This window comes from Psilocybe cubensis, chromosome 1 (genome assembly GCF_017499595.1).
Source record: "Psilocybe cubensis strain MGC-MH-2018 chromosome 1, whole genome shotgun sequence".
In the NCBI taxonomy this organism is placed as follows: domain Eukaryota; kingdom Fungi; phylum Basidiomycota; class Agaricomycetes; order Agaricales; family Agrocybaceae; genus Psilocybe; species Psilocybe cubensis.
In genome coordinates this window covers 1,859,837-1,879,245 of record NC_062999.1, presented here as the reverse complement: position 1 = coordinate 1,879,245, position 19,409 = coordinate 1,859,837, and the positions used below count along the sequence as shown (strand labels likewise).

Sequence of the window (19,409 nt, the reverse complement as noted above, 5' to 3'; positions counted from 1 at the left end):
TATTTTCAGCCCTCTCTCTCTCCGGCCTTGTTCTGCCACTCAACCTGGCATGTTCGCCTTTGTCACCCTCGTCTCTTCAGACGCTTATCTCCCAGGCGCACTCGCTCAGGTCGCCGCTCTCCGCGACATACACCCCTCCCCCGCCCAGCCCCCAGAGCACGACTTCCACACCGTCTGTCTCGTCACCCCAGAGTCTCTCGATGTCGCTACCATCAAGGCTCTCCGTCGCGCGTTCGATCTCGTCGTCGGTGTAGAGATCCTCGAGCAGCACAATCCCGCTGGTCTCAAGCTCCTCGGTTCGTCTCATTTATCTCTCTCTCTAATCTCTGCTCATTCTCTCAACAGGTCGCCCCGATCTAACCACCGTCCTCACAAAGCTCCATGTCTTCCGTCTCACCCAGTTCCAGAAAATCGTCTTTCTAGATGCAGATGTCCTCCCCATCCGCCCCATCTCACATCTCTTCTCCATTGCCCACGAATTTTCCGCTGCCCCAGATGTAGGTTGGCCAGACATCTTCAACTCTGGTGTCCTCGTTCTCTCTCCAGGTCAGGACAAATTCGACCAGCTCTATCAGCTAGTCGCCACCCGTCCCTCCTGGGATGGTGGTGACCAAGGTCTTCTCAATGAATGGCGCGACGGCGATTGGAACAGACTCAGTTTCACCTACAACACTACTCCCACCGCCGCATATACGTGAGTATCTCCCTCCTTTCTCCTTATCGCTTTTCCAATTTCCCCGCCTTCCATAGATACGCCCCCGCATACGAGCGCTACGGTTCCCAGATAAAGGCTATTCATTTCATTGGCCCCAATAAACCTTGGAATAACATTCCCTATCGTACTCCCGGTCGTCAACCATCAACCCAGTCTTCCCAGACCACCTATGACTATGACTCTCTTGTCGACCGTTGGTTCGATGTATATGATCGCCATTATGCCTCTACTCCCACTCAAAAATCCCCGTTTGAGATCAAGCGATACACCTCTGCCTGGGACCCCTCTGCAGAACCACAAAATCCCCCTCCTGCCCCTCTAGATCTCGACGAGCTCAAGCGTCTGGCTATACAGGGGCTCAATGCCTCTCAGGAGGATTCTCATCCCGGAGAGGGCGCATACAAGTCTATGCCTCTTCAAGGTCGCGTCGATCTCATGCGTCCTAGGAAGCCCGACCCAAAACCAGTTGAACCTGTCGTTAAACCACACGATCCTCGTCTCAGTGCTCCTTCAATAAACGCATATACTCAGGATACAGACGATTCCGATCGTTTTCCGACAGAGCCCTTCCATTTTCACGATGAAATTTTAGCGACTCCTATCGCCCGACGCGCTAGTTTAGGCGATGAACCCCGCTGGCGTACCCTGCCCACTCCTGGTCCAAACGAAATTCCACCTAGTCCACGCCTACGTCTAGTCTCTCTACCCCCTACTCCTTCCCCTTTTGCCCCTTTACCGACTACAGCCCCTGACTTTTACGCCAGTGAAAGCGAGGCAGAAAGTTTTCTGCTGGCGCGTTCCGATTCTGCACACGAAAATCGACCTGATAGCCGCCATCATCATCATCATCATCACCGTTCAACTCCCAATCATGAACACCACCACCATCACCAGCATTATTCCCCCCCTCAAAATTCGCAGTCTTATCGTCATGACGAACAACGACAGCACGAAAGTCCCAAGCGCCCTGCTTCTCCCCCTATGATGTCCTGGAATCCGGCAATTGAGCCACCCCCAAACGTCACTCCGGCCCCCAACGCGTTCCCCACAGATACCTATTTTGCCAATGTCTGGGACCAAACTCCATCCAGACAAAACGACCAAATACCCTCCTCCTCAATCGCCCACACTTCTCCCCCCGATTCTGGTGGCTTCTTCCAGCCGCCCCCGCCTCCGGTGATACCGGATACGCTTCTCAAGCAGGGTCACTACCGCAATGTCACTGGCGATATACAAACGGGATCCACGCCTAGTCCGGATAAGAAAAAAATCAAGTCTATATTTCCCTGGGAGGAAAAGCCGCGCGTTATGCCTGGACGGGTCTTTCCCGACTCGGACGCGCCCCCGCCCTCGCTGTTCTTGAGTCCAGGCAGTCAGAGCCAAAGCCACACGGACACGACAACCACGCCGAGTACACCCGAGACTAGGTCCACGGGAACGACGCGTGCAACTCAGCTTTCTCCGCTTTATGGCCTGCCGAGTGCGTTTAGCTATGCGAATGCTTGGGATAGTGTACCGAGTATTCAAAAGTATGCGTCAAAGCTGGTCAAGCCGGCTCAACCACTGCCGCATCCCCCTCAGTTAGCACCGCCATATGAGGATGATGCATATGCGAGAAAGGTGTCGAGAAAGAAAAGTTGGGATGAGAGAGCAGAGGTGAGCAGCCGAGATGGAGACGACGAGGATAATGCGGATGATGAGGAAGACGAGGAAGGCCGTCCTGTGGCGAGCAACAGCACCAAATGGGTGGATGATGAGGATGGTAGTGATCGTGAAAACGCAAAGAGAAGGTCCAGGAGGGGCTCGGTTGTCACTGCGAGCACTCTCCTTGGGATTAACAAGAAAAAAGAGTATCGGAGCAGGGGCGTGCAGACGATTATTGTGGAGAAGAGGAGCCAGGGTATTCAGGTTCAGGTAGAGGCGCCGTCTCCGAGGCAGCATTATCATGCGAGAAGGGGTTCAGCGTCCAATAGGAGGCATTGGGCGCCTGCGACGGCGTCTACGGTCGTTGCGCCCATGACAACCACTCGGGATGTCTCTATTGGGCCCCCAGTCAACGTGGGTCCTGCTGAACAGCAGCATCACCACAAAAAGAAGGAGACGTCGGTGTCGCCTTCGTTCTCTCCCAGGAGGCCAGCGAGAGAGTTTGTCGTTCCTCCACCTAACGCCGGCAGGTCCTCAGGGTTTGTCTCGCCACCTCCTCAACCTGCAAAATCGGCATCTCAATCAAAGTCTGGCACTATCACTCCGAATGCCAGGTTGATGGCTCAGCAACACCTCCGAGCTGCAGTTGCTCCTATTGCCAGATCGTCCTCTGCACCACAATCTGGGAATCACAGGCCACCATCTGGGCATCATGCGCACGCGCCTCCTGTTAAGCCTGCAGTGAGCAATTCCAATGCAAAGCCGTTTGCACCACCTGCAAAACCCACAATTCGCACGTCAAACTCGTCCACGTCTACTCTTGTACCTGCCACCGCCTCGCCTGCTATACACTCTGCACCACCCACAATGATGCCTGCGCATCCATCTTTGTCCAACAGGACGTCGCCTACGGCCTCTGTTGTTGCCCGCCGTCCTTCGAATGACTCGTCATTGGGCTCGCCTGTTTCTTCGGCGGGGCCGCTGTCCCCACCTGACGGGCATGCACTCTTGTTGTCCCCTGGTTCGCAACATTCTCAGGGAACGCCGCTGCCAGGTCTGCAAGGTCTACCACAGCCGACGAGAAAAGGCACAAGGGTGTGGGATCCTGCGCGGGGTGTGGATTTGTTCAAGAGAGAATCAGAAGATGTTATTGCGAGGTTTTTAAAGATGGGCGCGTGGGAGGAGGAAGGACGGTGAGATGCATATCTCACTGTTCGCGCACGCGATCTTCTTTTTATTAAAAATGGACGCGCATCTTTTTCGTTTTTTCCCTTTTAATTGTCCAACCCTTGATCTTACCATTATCATGTTCGACTCTCATTTTCTTGTTTTCTATTCATGCGCTTCCTTCAATGTTCTCTCCAGCGTACCCGTTCTAATTTTTTTCCACTCAACAGCACTTTTTCCATACCCACACATGAGCACACACACACCCACATCCCCATCTCGAGCATGTTACCCACATTCATTCTCTAGTTCTCTCATCCTCATTCTTGTTTCTCTTTCACTTTCATTATGTTGTTTCGTTTTGTTTCCCCGGCAAGTCACACACTCCCTCGACAAGTTGCCAGGCTTTTGGTAACGTACTTATCACCGCACATACAAGTCCATAGATAGATTGTTTACACTCCTTTTTTGATTACATGTTACTCGCGGATCTGCCTTCAAGCACTGTACAGTAAAACTTGTGGTTTTATGTACTTGTGTACTGTAGCCTTTTTCTGTACCTGTGCTAGTTGTATCTGGCCTGAACTCGACCAACCATTTCACTCCGCTCTCAGAGATCAACGATGCACTTTTGAATGCCACCAAGGAAACGATCGACGGTCATTTTGTGGATTACAATCTGTAGATCTTCTAGACTGTACACCTTCGAGTGACGCGAATAGGGGGCGCTAATTACATACTTGCATCAACGACGTCATTTGTATCATTATAGTAATGACGTCATCGTGGGTTCTGGAGGAGCAATACGAACAGTGGTATATAAAGGAGAGGTGTTTGAGTAGATATTCATTATACACACACACCATACTCACCAACTCGAAATCTGAATAATAGCTGATATGTCTGGATCTACCAACAAAGGCACCATTTTTAACGTCCCCGAAGTTACGGGGAAAGAGTATGTTTTTGATTTTGAAAATAGGACGTGAGCTGACTGGAATGTATAGTCAAATTGCTCTCGAGACAACCGCTGCTGAAGCGAGATTGAATGCACCGAACGCTGCTGTTGCGCGTGAGGTGGAACATAATGCAGAGGGGGTGAAAGAGGCTGCTCAGCAAGCTGCTGCTCATGCAAAGGTATGATAAATGAATATCGAGGCTAGTTTAATGGCTGATAGTGCATTAGGCCGTAGGTAGATCGTTGACTGGAGAGGCTAGTACAGCTGCAGGCCAGTTCCGTGGCGATGCTTCCCGGACGACGGATGCAGCTGTTGAGGAAGGAAAGCAGGATGTCGAGAATGTCAAGGCTGCCACTGTTGGATATGTCGAGCAGGCAAAGTCATATGCTAGCTCTGCTTTGGAGACCGCCCAGGTTAGTAAGCTTCGATGGTTTCTGTAGAGCTTGGAGACTGAATGTAGAATTTGTACAGGCTTACCTGCCAACAGCTATAGGAGGAAAAGTCCCTGTTGTCGATAATGCCACAAACGCTGCTTCGAATGCTGCCGCATCGGTACAGAACACCGCCGCCAATGCAGGGAATGCCGCCCGCAGTGGTGCTTCAAACGCAGCCACGACCACCAGCAACGCAGCCTCCAATGCTGCAACGACAGCTCAGAACAATGCGTCTTCTGCCTACAATACAGTTGTAGATACCGTTCAGCCTGTGGCGAGCAATGTCGCAGCTACTGTCGAGCCTGTCGTCGCCGGTGTAGCGGCTACACTCCAGCCTGTCGCAGCCTCTGTCGCGTCTGGAGTACAAACCGGCGCCGCTGCCGCGTACAATGTCGCCAAGGAAAACGCACCTACAGTCGCTTCGCATCTCCAGAGCGGCGCTGCCACGGTGTTGGGCACTGCCCATGATTTGATCGCTCCTGCTGAAGGCCAGAACGCACCCTCACATACCGCTGGTCACGATTCGAAAGGGACAGCGTCGCAGGGTGGGGTACCTGGTGTAACTACAGCACCTCTGGAATCTGGGAAATCAATTGTCGACACGCCATATCAAAAGACGGAGGTTTCGCCTTCGAAGAAGGACGTTCATGCTTCCACAGCCAACGTTTCAACCCCACCTCATTTGAATTAATTTACTTTAAAACCCCAAGTTTATGCTCTTCATCTTTTTGTAGTATACCTGTAACAATATAATAACATCAATCAATTTTGGCTTGGACGAACCGCGAGAACAGAATGAGGAGAAAAGATGAAATAGGAGCTTGGATAAATGACGTCGGCGGGGTCGGCACCAATTGATCCACATTTGCGTATTTATAGCCGCAATCTGTACGAATTGGATATTGAGCTGGGGATCTTACTTGACTATTACTGACACCTCTAACTAGCACATCTGAATCATGGTTCGTCATAATTCTTTGCGGAAAGATAACTAGATTTACTGACAGAGTAACAGGACACATTCATTAATCTCGCTAAACAAGGCTACAGCGCTTATCAGGATTCCCAAGGTAAAAAGTCTCCAGCCTTACGGCGAGGATCCATCGATCGATGCACGATCGTTTCTGACATTCGCCTCTAAAGAGAACGTATCAAAGACCGGAGGCCAAGATTACAACTCTCCCGACAATCGCCCGTCCCACCACCGCTCTAACGATGGTCCCAACAGTGAGCGTTCTGATGATACTTATTGTTTGACGCGATCTCTTTGCTGATGACGTCGGTGTACGTACAAGTTGACGAAGACGAAGCTATTCGCACTGCGCAAGAGCACGGATCAGGAGGCTCAGACCTTTTCTCAAGCGCCTTGAGCTTCATCTCGAGCAACAAGGTATGCCCCATTCATCACGGTCGCCACTGGGCATCCCGGGAACCGAATTAGTTGCAAGGCCCAATACTGACTCCGACTTTTTTTGCCTGGACCCGTTAGCACAAACACCAAGAGCCCGTTGACGAAGAGGCTGTCACAAGTGCCCATTCAAAGGCGTATGGCAACGGTGATTCGAGTGGTCTGAGCGCCCACGATTTGGGTGGCGCAGCTGCCCTTCAGGTAAGTCACAAATTCAAAATTCGTTGACAAAGGGCCCTTCATCGGGCTCGGGAGTACGGCCGGACCGTAGCCCGACCTTTGTTCTAAAAATATACACAATGGGCGACATTGTTCACGGTGCCACTATTTCCCATTCAGGTCCTCAAGCAATTCACATCTGGTTCCGGTGGAGGGAGTGGATCGCAGACACAGCTTATCAGTCTGGCCATGGCAGAGGCTACTAAATTATTTGACCAATCTGGTGGGGCAGCGTCTGGCAACAAACAGGATGCAGTCAATTCTGCTGGTCTGACCGTCATGAAGCTTTTGGTTCAGTCCAAATTCAGCGGAGCAGTGGGTGGCAGTAACTCCGGTGGGCTGAGTGGTCTTATGGGCCTCGTGAGTTATAAATCTTCCTTGCGCAGTTTAGCTAACAATCTCCAGGCCAAACAATTCATGTAAAGTGAACCACTGGTGTAAACAGTGCTACATCAACTTGATGTCATATTTTTAAAGTCAATGAACCACAGAACGATGCTTCCACACAGCGCTGTGTATTTACAATGAATCCTTTGCGTAAAATACAATGTTTGATAGTTATACAGTTGGTGGGTATGTTGGTAGTATGCTAGTATGCCAATATTAGCGATAAACACAGAAAGCAAGATAATGACTAGAAAAGAAAACAAGGTCGACAAGGAAAACAGTGACTGTTGTAGCAATGCAGTGAAGACGAGAGAAAAAAACAAGAAGTGGATGATAGACGAAAACGTGTACCGAAAAGTCGGTTATGTACATATTAGAGGGGTATGATTTTGGTGGAGAGCCGAAGGCTGTCTATCAGCCACTTTGTTTGGAAAAATAAAGTCAAAAGTTCGGGAAGATAATGGCCCTGCATTAGTATTCATGGGACTCGTAAAGGTCAAATCGAAAATTTGGGGAGACGACGGTTGGGTATCGGTTGGAAATTTTGAAAGCGTAAAATCAAAAGATGGAGATGGGGTAACTTCGTAACTGTCCAAATTACCCGCGAGGTCGTCGGATCCGACCACCAGATCTGGATGCAAATTATAGTCGGGGAAAGAAGGGGGAGTTGACGGTGAGGAGGTATCGTCCGACGACGATGTGTCTGAGGTGAAGGACGAGGTTCGAGAACCAAATGTTTGGAGATTACTCGGTCCACGGCGAGAAGTTGGTGTACCTTTTCGTCCTGCAATTTCACCATGAGAGTCAAGACGGGAAGTCGAGGGTTTACTACTGTGGGGAGTACGCGGGCGCATCCGGAGTCCTTTGCGTTCTCGATCCAGGGCATCAACAGAGCGATGGATGCGCTCTGTAACAGAGGAAGATGATTGCTTAGGTCCAACAGGTAATCTAACGATGCAAGTAATGTTCGATTCGTCTCGTTGCTCCATTTGGCCCGGCTTTGGGAAGACGAAAGTAAATGGGTCTTTTGCGATAGTGGAGGTCAGCATTGATGTTGATGCTCCCGCCAAAGAACGTGGCTGCTGGAGAGAAGACAGAGGCGCAGAAGGGGGAATGGTCCTCAAAGGCGCAAACCATGGGGTGGAAGAGAAAACTTCCGATTTTGTTGGGGTGCAATCTCGCTTCCATGAATTGTTGACAAAGTTGAGCTTCATATGGAATTGTCTGGAAAAATCGTCGATATCTACCGCCGTAGGAATGATTGAGGTTGTCGCTGGCGTTCGTCTCCATATAGGAGAGGGAAATGTGAAAGCGCCTTTATCAGTGGGGAACGGATCAGGGTATTGATCACTGCGTCGAGTTGGAAATGCATGTGGTGGGCGAATTTCGATAGAGTCAGTTTCAGATAAAACAGAGGTTACCTCACTACTCTCGCTCTGCGTATCGGCCTGCCAAGTTTCACATTTGAATACCGAACACTGTTCAAGAAGGGGAAGACATACACGTTTATTGTTCTCCCAGGAAGTACCGCATGGCTCATTGACCAGTGGCAGGGGCAATCGTTGATAGACCTGCAAAGGTCTTGATAGGAGTTCAAGCGCTCGCTTGAGCGGTAAATCTGAGTCAAGACGGCGGATAATTTTTCCATCCTGTTTTGCTCGTTTGCGGTGGTTTTGGAACTAAAAAAACACTTTAGCAATTTGGAGTGGGAGTTGAAGGTTATGTTTACCCAAACTTCAATTTGCCGCGGTGTCATGCCTGATTTCTGTGCCAATACCGATCGATGTAAACTTGAAGGGTATCCATTTTGTTCGAAATATTTCTCAAGGACATGGGTAAATTGCTACAAAAAGATAAGTCAAGACCCGAAAGAAAAGAACAAAGAGCAACATACGCTATTGAAATGTCGTTTGGTATCCTGCACCGGATTCTTGCTGTGCTTTTTTGCTTCTGCCAAAATAAAGTCGACTTGAGATTTAATGGTAGGAACCATTCGTCTCTGGGATAATGCCTGGTATGCCTTATGAAGGGCATGCATGTCTGAGATTGAGCCAGTGACACGATAAACCTCCATACAACTATGTCTGTAGGCGGATGTGTATTCTTTCTGTAGTTCAGCGACAAATCGGCCAAAGCGCTCCAAAATCATGTTTCGAGCATTTTCAGATACTGTAAGTGTAGAGAGTGGCTCCAAAATTTCCGGAGGTACGGATAAAATAAGAGGTGGGATCATAGTGTCAATATCAGAGGGAGGAGCGAACTGAGTTGTTTGAATATCCAAATCGGAGAGCTGTTGGCTGAGTGAATGTGCTATAGAGGCCGCGGCGCTGAGTGCGTCCCGTTCGGTTTTGAAATCTGCACGAAAATCCATAGCGTCGGCCATCGTCGAGCTTCGTTAGGTTTGCGGTGTTTGCGATCGACCCAAGAGGGAGGACAAGGGAGTAAGTCACGATTCGGAGCTTTAATGATGACAATGCTGAGTCCAAATTTTATATACATTGTTTAGATGCACTGCCCCATTTGGGTATTTTTAGCGTTGCCACCCGTGAATTGTGCCACTGCAGAGATAGTCTCGGCCTCCCATCCTCTTTCGGATCGGTTACCCAATATGGGTAACCGGTAACCGATCCGAAAGAGGATGGGAGGCCGAGACTACTGCAGAGACAGAAGGGGCCTTGAGCCTATTGTTACCTATATGGGATTACAAACAAGCGGGGTTTTGAAATTGAATCTCAGTGGCTGTCTCTTGAGCGTGAGCCATTGCGACGGGTGTCCCAACACTACCACTATGGATCCTCACCTCGACTCAATGCTTAACGGCACAGTACAGGAATATTCAGCCACTTTCCTCAGCGCACTACAGGGCGACCGCGATAATTCAAGGATTACGTCGTTTCTAGCTTCCTTAACCAGTTTCACTTCCATTATCCGATCTCACCATAAAACTCTACACGAAGATACCTTGAATGCTGTATACACCTTTTTCTCTTTCATCAATTCGATGACCTCAAGTATTATTGACCTGGAAAAAGAGATCCGCGTAATTGGTGGCGCCACTATCACCGACCTCTCAAAAATCATAGAGGTTAAGATGAGCAACCTTACTCTCGAGGATCATTCAACAACCCTACGATCTGGTAAGTTGGTATCACAATTTATCATCGGACCAACTGAATCGTTTAATTCTAGCTCCTAAATCTCATCCTGCGTACATCAAGCCTTCATATGAATGGCTATTGAACAATCTTCACAACCCTTATCCATCGAAGGATGTTAAAAAGGATATTATTCGTCAAACCAACTGCTCTTCAAAAGATATTGACGCTTGGTTTGTTGATATCAGAAAACGTATCGGATGGAACCATCTACGCAAAACACGTTTCTCCAATAAACAAGAGAAAATTATTGCTGCTGCCACCAGCATATTCAAACCGAAATCTAAATCCTTTCCCAGTGATCCTAACACCATATTGTCAGAAATGGACCCAACAGATGCTTTTCGTGCCGAGTTCCTCGTAATGGCACGTAAGGCGAAGTCCCTTTATGCCAACAAATTTCCCGAATCTATACCAGCAGATTTGCTAGATACTCACAACTTGCCTGTAATTCCAGTTGACCGCGTAAAAAGGTAGGTCACTGAGCAACATTTTACCGCATTTTCCTTACGCCATCCTAGTAATCCTTCTCGGTCATATCCTACCCCAGAACCCTCTTCGCCTAGTCATTCGCCGAGTCCGGTACCTGATGAAGAGCTTGCATCAGTTGTTCTTCCAGTCTCTTGTGTGACTGAATCTCGATCTCGAAAGCGTCGTTATTCTACCTCCGAAAGTGATTCAGAAAGTTATCCGAATGGCTCGTCCAAGAAATCCAGGTGCGCTGGCCCCATTCCTTGTTACCAATGGCGTATTGCTGACTATTCTCAGGACGGACACATGGCATATACCACATATAGCTACTGCAAGCTTACCTTCTCCTGCTAGTAGCATTGATCTATCAGAAGACGCGTCCGATGACATCGCACCCTTGTATACCTCTGCAACAATCTCTCCCAGTCCAAAGCTATTGGGTTTAACACACTCAAAGTGCGACTCTGATATATCTGGGACAGAGGGAGATCCCCATAGTAAAGAACAGCCCATTTCGGGGTTCCTTATCGACGACGTGGTCGAGGAGTCTATCGTTCACAATCTGAAGCGCAAAAGACGCCTTTCCGACGGAGAAGGCAAATGGCCTAACAAACGTGCACCTGGTGCCCTTCTTATACCTCGCCTCCAAACTGTCTCCAACCCATTACCCATGACCAATTCATTTGCTGATGAATTATCCGAAATGTGGAACCAGGACGGCCCAATTACTTCTTATGATTTTTGTTTAATTCCTTCACCAGCGCATTTGGAAAACAATGTTTCATTGGATTGTCCTCTGGAAGTCTGTTACGGTCAATATGATCTTCCTGATCAATCTCTTATCGACCAGGAGGCCGAAGTCCCTTTGGCTAATTTAGTACCTGGTATATTTTCCTAGTCAAATTTGTTATATCCATTCATGGTCATCTAATAGCAATCTTCTCTTTTCAGCGCACCTCTCGGTTCCTTCCTACTACCCAGAGTCATTGAAAAGTGAGTGCTACACCTTTGCACCATTTCATTCATTTCTCATTCCTATTTTGTTGCATAGACTCTGAATTTGATGTTGCTATTGGTTCTTACCCCTTGCCTGACACAAATGATTTAATCCCCTTCTCCGACGATGACCTTTTATTTTCTATTCAACATAATCCCAACAGTGTCATAGAAAATTCATCTATGGGTCCAGATTGGTCTTCCTTGCTTCAGTCTGGTGACCCCTACCTTTTTGCATCATCGCTAATTTCCGCCAATACCAACACATACGTCACATCCCCTCAAAATTGCCAAAGTTCAAATGTTATAAACGCCAAAAGAGCCAAAATTAAAGCTCTTAACGAACAAATTCGACAATTGGAAGCAGAGTTATAATAAGACATTTTTTCGTTGCAGTTGTTATTATATCATTATTACCTTTTCACTATGATCACACGTTGTTGCCCATTCTTTCTATCATCTCCGTGTTTTATTTGTTGCTATCTTAGCTCTGTTATTGCTGTTTTAATTCTGATGTTCGTAAATTTACCCTCAATCGATGTATAGCATAGTTTGTGAAACCTCATGTAATCACATCAGTGTCGTCCAGGCTGCCCAACATCGTCTTCAATTTTCCATCTTCCCACTTCACGCATAGCCTCTGCATTTCCAGTCTCTAACTCGGGAGCATCCAATAACGAACTAACCATCTTCCATGGATCCCTACCCCCTCCGTATTGTAGCACCTCATTCTTATACTTTTCGCCAGTACTCCGGCTGAGAGGATCGCCAGAAAATACGTTCTGCCATACTCTAGATGCGATAGCGCGGTCGAAGAGATATGAATAATAAGTAGCGCCGTAGCCAAATAGGTGGCCAAACTGTGTCTGGAAAGAAGTCCCAGGAACATGGGGTATTAATCCGCGCGTATCATGCAACTGTGCCAGTGCAGCTGTAGAGTCAAACGAAGGGCTGATCACGTCAGGTGAGTGGTATATCTGGTCCACGACGGCGAGCAGTATCTGGGAATAGGTGTCGATAGAATGGCATGGGTCGTTGTGGTGATTTCCGATTTGGCGGATAGTGGAGGTCTCGTCGACGTCGAAGAGGGAGAGAACGGTGGGTGAGTTTAGGAAGTGTTCCATTAGTATAGAGGGGAGCTCGACAAAGTCGGTTGCGCAGCGGGTGCCTGCTACGTTTTGGTATTCTGTTCGACCGATCATGGCTAGTAGTAAATGATATTTAGCAAAACTGTAAGATACATAAACGAAAGTAAGAAAGGGGCTTACAATGCATAGCGTGACCCATTTCGTGGAATAGAGTCAGCACTTCATGCCAGTCAAGTATTGTAGGTCCTTTGGCGAGTGACGGCCGAGGAAATTCGCAAAGTAAGACCACCAGAGGTAACTGGTATACACCATCCTGGTTAGGTAGCCGGTGTCGCTTGACAGCCTCGAAGTCCTGGGATTCTTTTATCCGTAGCTCGGCACCTTCCAGTGTCCCATCTCTGTGCTCGTCATCGTCGTCCGTTCTTCGCGAACACCGAACAGTATAATGGGCAGCGCCGTTTGGCTTACCCCGCCGTGCAAATAGGTCGGCGAAAATCCATCCGATGACTCCGTTGTCTTGGTCGACAACTTCTAATTTATGTACGTCCGAATGCCAAACTTCGCCAGAGGAAGCGTCTGCTGGACGAAGAGATATCCCATAAAGATGTTGAAATAGGCGTGAGAGACCCATAAATACTGTGCCTAGCGTTAGTGGTGGTAATGGTATAGGTGGTGCAGGTGGTTCAGGTGGGCAATAAAAGTCTCTATCCCATGCCTGAATGATAGGTAGAGAGGATAGTCCATGGTGTGCTTGTTTTCTCTGGCTTAGTGTGTGCAGTGCCCGTCTTGCAAACGGGCGAGTGTGGTCAAGGAGAGCGTCAAGAAAATTGAGTACATTTTCTTTTGCGAATCAATCAAATTCAAGTTGTTGGCGTCAGAATGGAAAAGATACGACATACCTGGAGTCTTGGCCATTTTATCATCGAGAGTCATATGTGCAAAACTTTTCCGTCCAACCAACTGGGCTAGTTCGGCTCGTTTCCGTAAGAGGGCCTCCAAAACTTCGATCTGCTCTGGAGTGCTGGAATTGGCAGCTAGGTAGACTCGCCGTCTCGGCTCCTCTTCCGGAGCAGAACGCATGATCATGTGTGCTTGCATAGATCCTGGGTATACGAGCAAATCACGCTTGGTGAATTGTGCTTGTAGCTGCAACCGGACACCCATTCCCTTATCTTTAAGTCCGGCGAGATCTAAATGTTTTATAGTGGCTGGAGCACGGGGAGCATTGGCTGCTTCGAGGAATTGTCGACCGAGAACCAGGATATCGGAAGAGAGGGAGACAAACTTGCTGCGTTGAGCAGGGGGAAGATCAATGGCAGATTTTTCAAAGTCGCGCCAAAATATCAGGGCCGTCTGGTACGCTTCGGGAGTGAGTGTTTTGACGATCGAGGGGTCTGACAACACGACTTTAAGAACCTTGTGGGAGAAGATGAGAGCAGAAAGAGAAAGAGAACAGTTATACACACCTCGTAGAGCCCAACCTCTGTGTTCAGCACGTTCATAAACTCGCAGAGGGCTTCATACGCGTGATTGGCCGCGTCCACCCACGCTCTATCGGGATGAGCATTTCGGACAAGTTCAGCGAGGTCAATGACGCCACATAGCATGTCGCTGAGCCTGTCCAGGTTCTTTACGACCTTGAGGAGCTCTTCCCGGGACTCGCGAGCCCGGAGAATACGGGCAGTCAACAGCTGGGCTCGGACTAGAGTTGCATCGGCAAGGGATATAAGTGCAGCGGGATGGGTGAGGGTAGGATGGCCGAAAAGACCAGTGGGTGTGGTAGAGGAGAGTCTGAATGAAGAGGAGGGTCTATCGAAGAGATTTATGAGGGCCCTGTCGTCGACGGAAGCGGGTATATGGTGCTGTATGTGTGTAGAAAGGGGGCGAGCGGGGACATGGTGGGAGTAAAGGCAGCCACGAAAGCGGAACTTTGGTTTAGATGGAAGCAGACTCCGGGAAGACCTAGCAAGCATAAAGAAAGAAAGCAAACTCACAGCGCCAGTCAATGTCGAAATCTAATGTCAGTTCAGTCACGTGCGTTGAAATTATTAACCGCTGTATATGGCTAGTAGTAGTACGTAGTTGCAAATGAATGATATTATGATTAGGATTGCATAGGTGACCCGCTTCTCTCTCTGCTCATTGTCTCTCCGTTCATCTCTGCCGAACCTCCTCCATCATTCATCCCTTCATCCTCGTTTGGTGGATCTGGCGCAGAAGGAATGGGCTCGGGTATCGGCTCTACCGCATAAACCCAGAATTTTGACCGTTTCTTCCCAGCTATCTGTTCCATTGCCACTTCCGTCGGCTTCAGCGCAGCTGCTCCCGACGTCTTCACTCTGATGCCGTTCGTCACCCCGACAGTTTCAGACGAAACCCCGTCCGTCGATTGCGCACTTGCAGTGCTCTCCTCTGTACGTGCCCGTTTTCGTGACGGTTCCATTTCCGCGTAAATGTCGGGTCCACCTAATCGAGAAGAGCGACGTTCTCCCCGCCACAGGGCAGAATCCGACGAGCCTTCACGTTTGCCGTTGGCATTTGCTGCCGCATTACGCGTCGAGCGTCGCGTTCCTACAGATGGTCCTCCCCGAACTCTTCTGGTATCATTGGAATATTCCATTTCGTATTCATCATCTTGGCGTTCCTCTTCCTGATAGTTGTATTCATCTGCACCATCATCATCCTGTTGTCCAAAAATAGCAAGTTGGCTCAGATAAGTCAAAGATACTCATGCCATGCCACTTGCCTCGCTGCCCAACTCATTACCATAAACGTAATCTGGTTTTACTGTTCTCCTTCGTGTCCTCGTTTGTCGAACCTCGGCTTGAACAAGCAAATTTCGTTTTGTTTCGATCCTTTTTCGCACTCTTTGTACCCGCTGTATAATTAATAGACATGATCAGTATAGGTTCGGTTTACAATACAGCAGATGTGGACGTTTGTGCGTTCGGGTGAACAATTATAGATTCGGACACTTACCGCTAGCTCCACGTCAATTGCTTCAATTCGCTTTTCCAGAGTATCTATGAGCGCGAGATGTGCATTTTCTAGTCGCGTTCGCTTTTTGCCTTTGGGAGGTTCGGGGGGTGCGTTGGCCTTCAGGTCTTCAATGATAGAAATATATTCCTCCCGAGTCGACGATATTGTTTGGAATGTTGCGGTGATCTTCCATGGATTGGTTGATACATAGATACGTGGTGAATCTAAACATAAAACGCAATTAGTCCCATTGTCCAGGTAGAGCTGTGAACTCAGGCGGCAAGGGCCGATAGCCAGGGAGAAAGAAAAGAGACTGGCGTTTCCTCTGGCAAATATACGCAAATATGGGGACAAGCATGAAGAGGAGGTAAAGGACGTTTGTGCACGGACCATCTGCAATCCAATAACGTTTGCGTTGCTGATCTTGTCCTATGGGCTGCAATTGTAGTCGTTCCTGACTTTTTGGGTCGCTTGGATCCAATGGCGCGAGGGGCGCCTGATTCTTCTTATGCTTGTTGTGGACGACGCCCCATGCCCTATCAATGGTTGCTTTGATGTCTGCGCAGTGGGTTAATTGCAGTTCAACCAACTGTCGTAGAATTTTCAACTAGTGTGATCACAATTATGAAATGCAGTACGTTAGCAAAACCAACCCATAATTTCGAGGAAACAAAACACGAACCTTAAAATCCCAAGGCGTGGCAAAAAAACCGCTTTCTAGACCTTCGAAAGGATCCACATTTGCGTTCAGTTTTTCGTCCCAGAAGATCGTCCTCTCTGAACTTTTGAAGTATTCCGAAAGCACAGACGCCACTGTAGTAGAAATTTGGTCGGTGCTGGAGACACGAGTCGTTCGTCAGCATAATCTTTCTTCGTGTTTCGTCCATTTGAACACGCGATTACCTCAAGTTACGCGTCTGAGGTTTGAGGTTGACCACGAATTGAACCAAAAGTTGGGTCACGATGTTGTTTGGCTCTTGCAACATCAGAGCTTCCTCTAGACTGCATGTCATGAACGTTACTATGAGAACTTGCACAAAGCTGACTTTGAGAGTGCTACGTACTCCATTGGTGATTCCAATCCCTCGACCTTATGTCGTAGATTGGTGAACTTGCAAATAAATGAGTAGATGAATAGGGATTCCCATCGGTCTGAAGGGTGGGTGGCTGTAGAAGGGGGACATATGTGAGGCTTATTTGTAGGCTTGTCAGGTTTAGGCATCTGCAAAGTCGCAAAAACGCGACGAGTCCTCGAGGAGCAAGTCAAAATATGGGGAAGAGCGGAGTAAGAGAGCGTTTGTGATCACAGACTTAAAAAGGATGGCACCCTTATATACAGATCTATTTTCTAGCGGAATGCGGAACAAATATATTACAAAAGCAGCACCAAACTAATACGGCATAAAGTTTGCAGCAAGTAGAAGAGTTAAGCATGTTGGTTCCCCAGGTCCTTTACGCACAAGTAATTAAAACTTTCTACTCCAATCAACATCGTTTACAACACGAGCATATGTAACCCAGATCCTGCCCAAAAAGTGAACTAATGGTCCAACACACAAATACATATTATCCTGGTCCAACCTGGGGCAAAGTTAATGATCAGATTTAAAGAGAACAGTAGAGGATGCATTGTAATCACTTTAGGGATGTCATGGTGCTCGCTAAGGCTTTCAAGGTGGGCATTAAATTCGTTGACGCGATCTTTATGAGTTTTATGCGCCAACTTTGATATACGCTGTTCGAGCTAAAAGAGGAGCGCATTAATACAGATTGAATTCCAGATAATAGTGCAACATACCCGGCGCTTCTGGACCTCTTCAAAGCGCCTTTCTGCCTCAGTCTTGCGAGATGAACTGCTCGTCAAAGCAGGAGAATTACGACCACTACCAGTAGAGGCATTGTTTCCATCGGTCGCTAAAGACACAAGGTCTTGGACACTGCTAGATTCTTTGTCCTTGAGTGCGGTATCAGACTTGGTCTTGGATTTTTTCTTCTTCCTGAAAGAGTGTTGGATTCGGAACTCATAGAGGAGAAATGACGACGTACACACTTTTTGACAATGCCGCCCTCAGCGACCCCTCCTTTGAGTTTGAGGGAGCCTCCAGGGCGAAAGTCGTAATCCGACATGGGAGACGAGGTGCAAGAAACGAAGGAAGCTGTCATCGCTTACGGCAATAACAAATATTGATTCGAACCACGTGAGTTTGGCACGAAGTAGTAACCTGTCACCGCTCCTCCAGCCAGGAGAAAAAATAATCCTCATTCCAACAGCATTACTGCTGTTTGCGTGTTCTTTTCCCCCTTCTCAGCAAAATGGCTGTTCTGTCGTCCCCCCTTGTCCTGATACAGTCTATTCCCCCAGTTACACGTGCATTCATCGGAACAACCATTGTATCATCCGCCCTCTATGGCTACCTATGCTGGAATGGTATGGGCGCAGAGGCCAGTCAATACATGACACTCGTCCCTGGATCAGCTCTTTACGCACCTTGGACGCTCCTAACTTCGGCCTTTGTTGAAGTGACCATATGGGAGGTGAGTGACTTTCTACATGTTGTCTCAAAAATCCAGCTCAAAATGTGGAAACATACAGTTCGCAATGACTCTCATCTTCGTTCCTGCATCGTTGAAATATCTCGAACGGCTATGGGGAAGCATTGAAACCATCAAGTTTATTGTGGTATCTATCGTCGCATCTAACATCATCGCCTTTGGGTTCAATTGGATAGAATTCATTGCGACACGAAACGCCGACCTGTTTCTGTGAGTTTGGAATTACTACGTGAATTTTTGCGTGAATTGAATATAATTTAGGTATGGAATGCAGTATCATGGCCAGATGGCTCTACAGATATCTATTCTTGTGGCGTTCACCCAACTTATACCCGAACACCAGGTCCAACTTTTCGGTGTCATCAAGACTCGCGTCAAAGTAGGTTGGTCAATTCATGAAATCAATCCGAATGTTCATTCTCTCTCTAGAGCTTGCCAATGGCGTACCTTACTCTATCAACCGTGCTATGCTTTCTTGGCCTGCAGTGCCCCTGGATCATTATTCAGTTTGGCTGGTTTGTAGGATGGGTATATTTACGTTTCTACAAGAAGAACCCCGGAGAGGGATCAGGAGGGGTTGACACCTATGGCGACCGAAGCGAAACATTCTCTTTGGTGTCTTGGTTCCCGCCATTTATGCAGTAAGCTCGAGATTTATTACTCTGTCACCTGGAATCATAACATGACAAATAACAGCTACCCTTTGACCATTGGTGGCAATTTCGTCTATTCCTTGGCCAATCGCTTCCACTTGATACCCTCTTCTGCTTCAGATGTGGAGCTTGGCGGCTATGGACAAGTACCTGGAACCACACGTGCAGAAGCAGAAAGGCGAAGGTCTGTCCCTTTGCCTTATCTACTTTTTTCACGACAAACTCATGGCTTTGTATAGGGCTATGGCTCTGAAAGCTTTGGATCAGCGTGTTGCAAATAATTCATCACCTGTTGGCTCTGGTTCGACAAACGCGCTTCCTGCGCCTTCGCGTGCCCCTCCTGTAGGTGCTCGACAAGAAAATGCGCCTGCAAACTCTGTCCCTTCTCTCGAAAGATCTAAAAGTGTTACCGAACCCGACGAATCTGTGAAAGTCAAGTCGGAAATTCGATAGACCAACTACTTACGTCCACCTTATGCCAAGGCTAGTAAGCCATTTCCATTAGTACTAGTTATATCGTATGTACAGTCCCGAAACCATTTTACGATAATATTGTCATACTTCGCCCTGACGGCGGTTAT

The 19,409-nt window shown here is 48.1% G+C and overlaps 7 protein-coding genes across 7 annotated transcripts; 5 read left to right on the top strand and 2 right to left on the bottom strand.

The window, feature by feature from the left end:
• Nucleotides 1–49: 49 nt before the first annotated feature.
• On the top strand, nt 50–3,556 carry JR316_0000583 (Glycogenin-1; the record flags this gene model as incomplete). Its single annotated transcript, XM_047886397.1, has 3 exons — nt 50–296; nt 346–694; nt 751–3,556. The coding sequence occupies 3 exons, from the start codon at nt 50–52 to the stop codon at nt 3,554–3,556; spliced, it is 3,402 nt and encodes a 1,133-aa protein (XP_047754143.1).
• Nucleotides 3,557–4,425: 869 nt separating this feature from the next.
• Nucleotides 4,426–5,610, top strand: JR316_0000582 (uncharacterized protein; the record flags this gene model as incomplete). Its single annotated transcript, XM_047886396.1, has 4 exons — nt 4,426–4,484; nt 4,534–4,663; nt 4,713–4,898; nt 4,957–5,610. 4 exons carry the CDS (start codon nt 4,426–4,428, stop codon nt 5,608–5,610), a joined length of 1,029 nt encoding a protein of 342 aa, XP_047754142.1.
• A 268-nt stretch (nt 5,611–5,878) lies between these two features.
• On the top strand, nt 5,879–6,969 carry JR316_0000581 (uncharacterized protein; the record flags this gene model as incomplete). Its single annotated transcript, XM_047886395.1, has 6 exons — nt 5,879–5,881; nt 5,935–5,989; nt 6,063–6,146; nt 6,215–6,309; nt 6,409–6,528; nt 6,667–6,969. 6 exons carry the CDS (start codon nt 5,879–5,881, stop codon nt 6,967–6,969), a joined length of 660 nt encoding a protein of 219 aa, XP_047754141.1.
• A 326-nt stretch (nt 6,970–7,295) lies between these two features.
• JR316_0000580 (Mating-type protein A-alpha Y4) lies at nt 7,296–9,316 on the bottom strand (the record flags this gene model as incomplete). Its single annotated transcript, XM_047886394.1, has 4 exons — nt 7,296–8,411; nt 8,436–8,612; nt 8,663–8,776; nt 8,828–9,316. 4 exons carry the CDS (start codon nt 9,314–9,316, stop codon nt 7,296–7,298), a joined length of 1,896 nt encoding a protein of 631 aa, XP_047754140.1.
• Nucleotides 9,317–9,721: 405 nt separating this feature from the next.
• On the top strand, nt 9,722–11,930 carry JR316_0000579 (Mating-type protein beta1-1; the record flags this gene model as incomplete). The annotated part of the gene is made up of 6 exons (XM_047886393.1): nt 9,722–10,070; nt 10,123–10,561; nt 10,610–10,804; nt 10,857–11,443; nt 11,511–11,552; nt 11,611–11,930. The coding sequence occupies 6 exons, from the start codon at nt 9,722–9,724 to the stop codon at nt 11,928–11,930; spliced, it is 1,932 nt and encodes a 643-aa protein (XP_047754139.1).
• Nucleotides 11,931–12,130: 200 nt separating this feature from the next.
• Nucleotides 12,131–17,749, bottom strand: JR316_0000578 (Mitochondrial intermediate peptidase; the record flags this gene model as incomplete). Its single annotated transcript, XM_047886392.1, has 13 exons — nt 12,131–12,759; nt 12,824–13,483; nt 13,543–14,059; nt 14,110–14,605; nt 14,767–15,326; nt 15,623–15,846; nt 16,013–16,229; nt 16,305–16,458; nt 16,526–16,624; nt 16,687–16,844; nt 17,262–17,366; nt 17,421–17,619; nt 17,673–17,749. The coding sequence occupies 13 exons, from the start codon at nt 17,747–17,749 to the stop codon at nt 12,131–12,133; spliced, it is 4,095 nt and encodes a 1,364-aa protein (XP_047754138.1).
• A 186-nt stretch (nt 17,750–17,935) lies between these two features.
• Nucleotides 17,936–19,281, top strand: JR316_0000577 (Transmembrane protein 115; the record flags this gene model as incomplete). The annotated part of the gene is made up of 6 exons (XM_047886391.1): nt 17,936–18,157; nt 18,216–18,385; nt 18,437–18,554; nt 18,605–18,816; nt 18,872–19,012; nt 19,068–19,281. 6 exons carry the CDS (start codon nt 17,936–17,938, stop codon nt 19,279–19,281), a joined length of 1,077 nt encoding a protein of 358 aa, XP_047754137.1.
• Nucleotides 19,282–19,409: the final 128 nt, after the last annotated feature.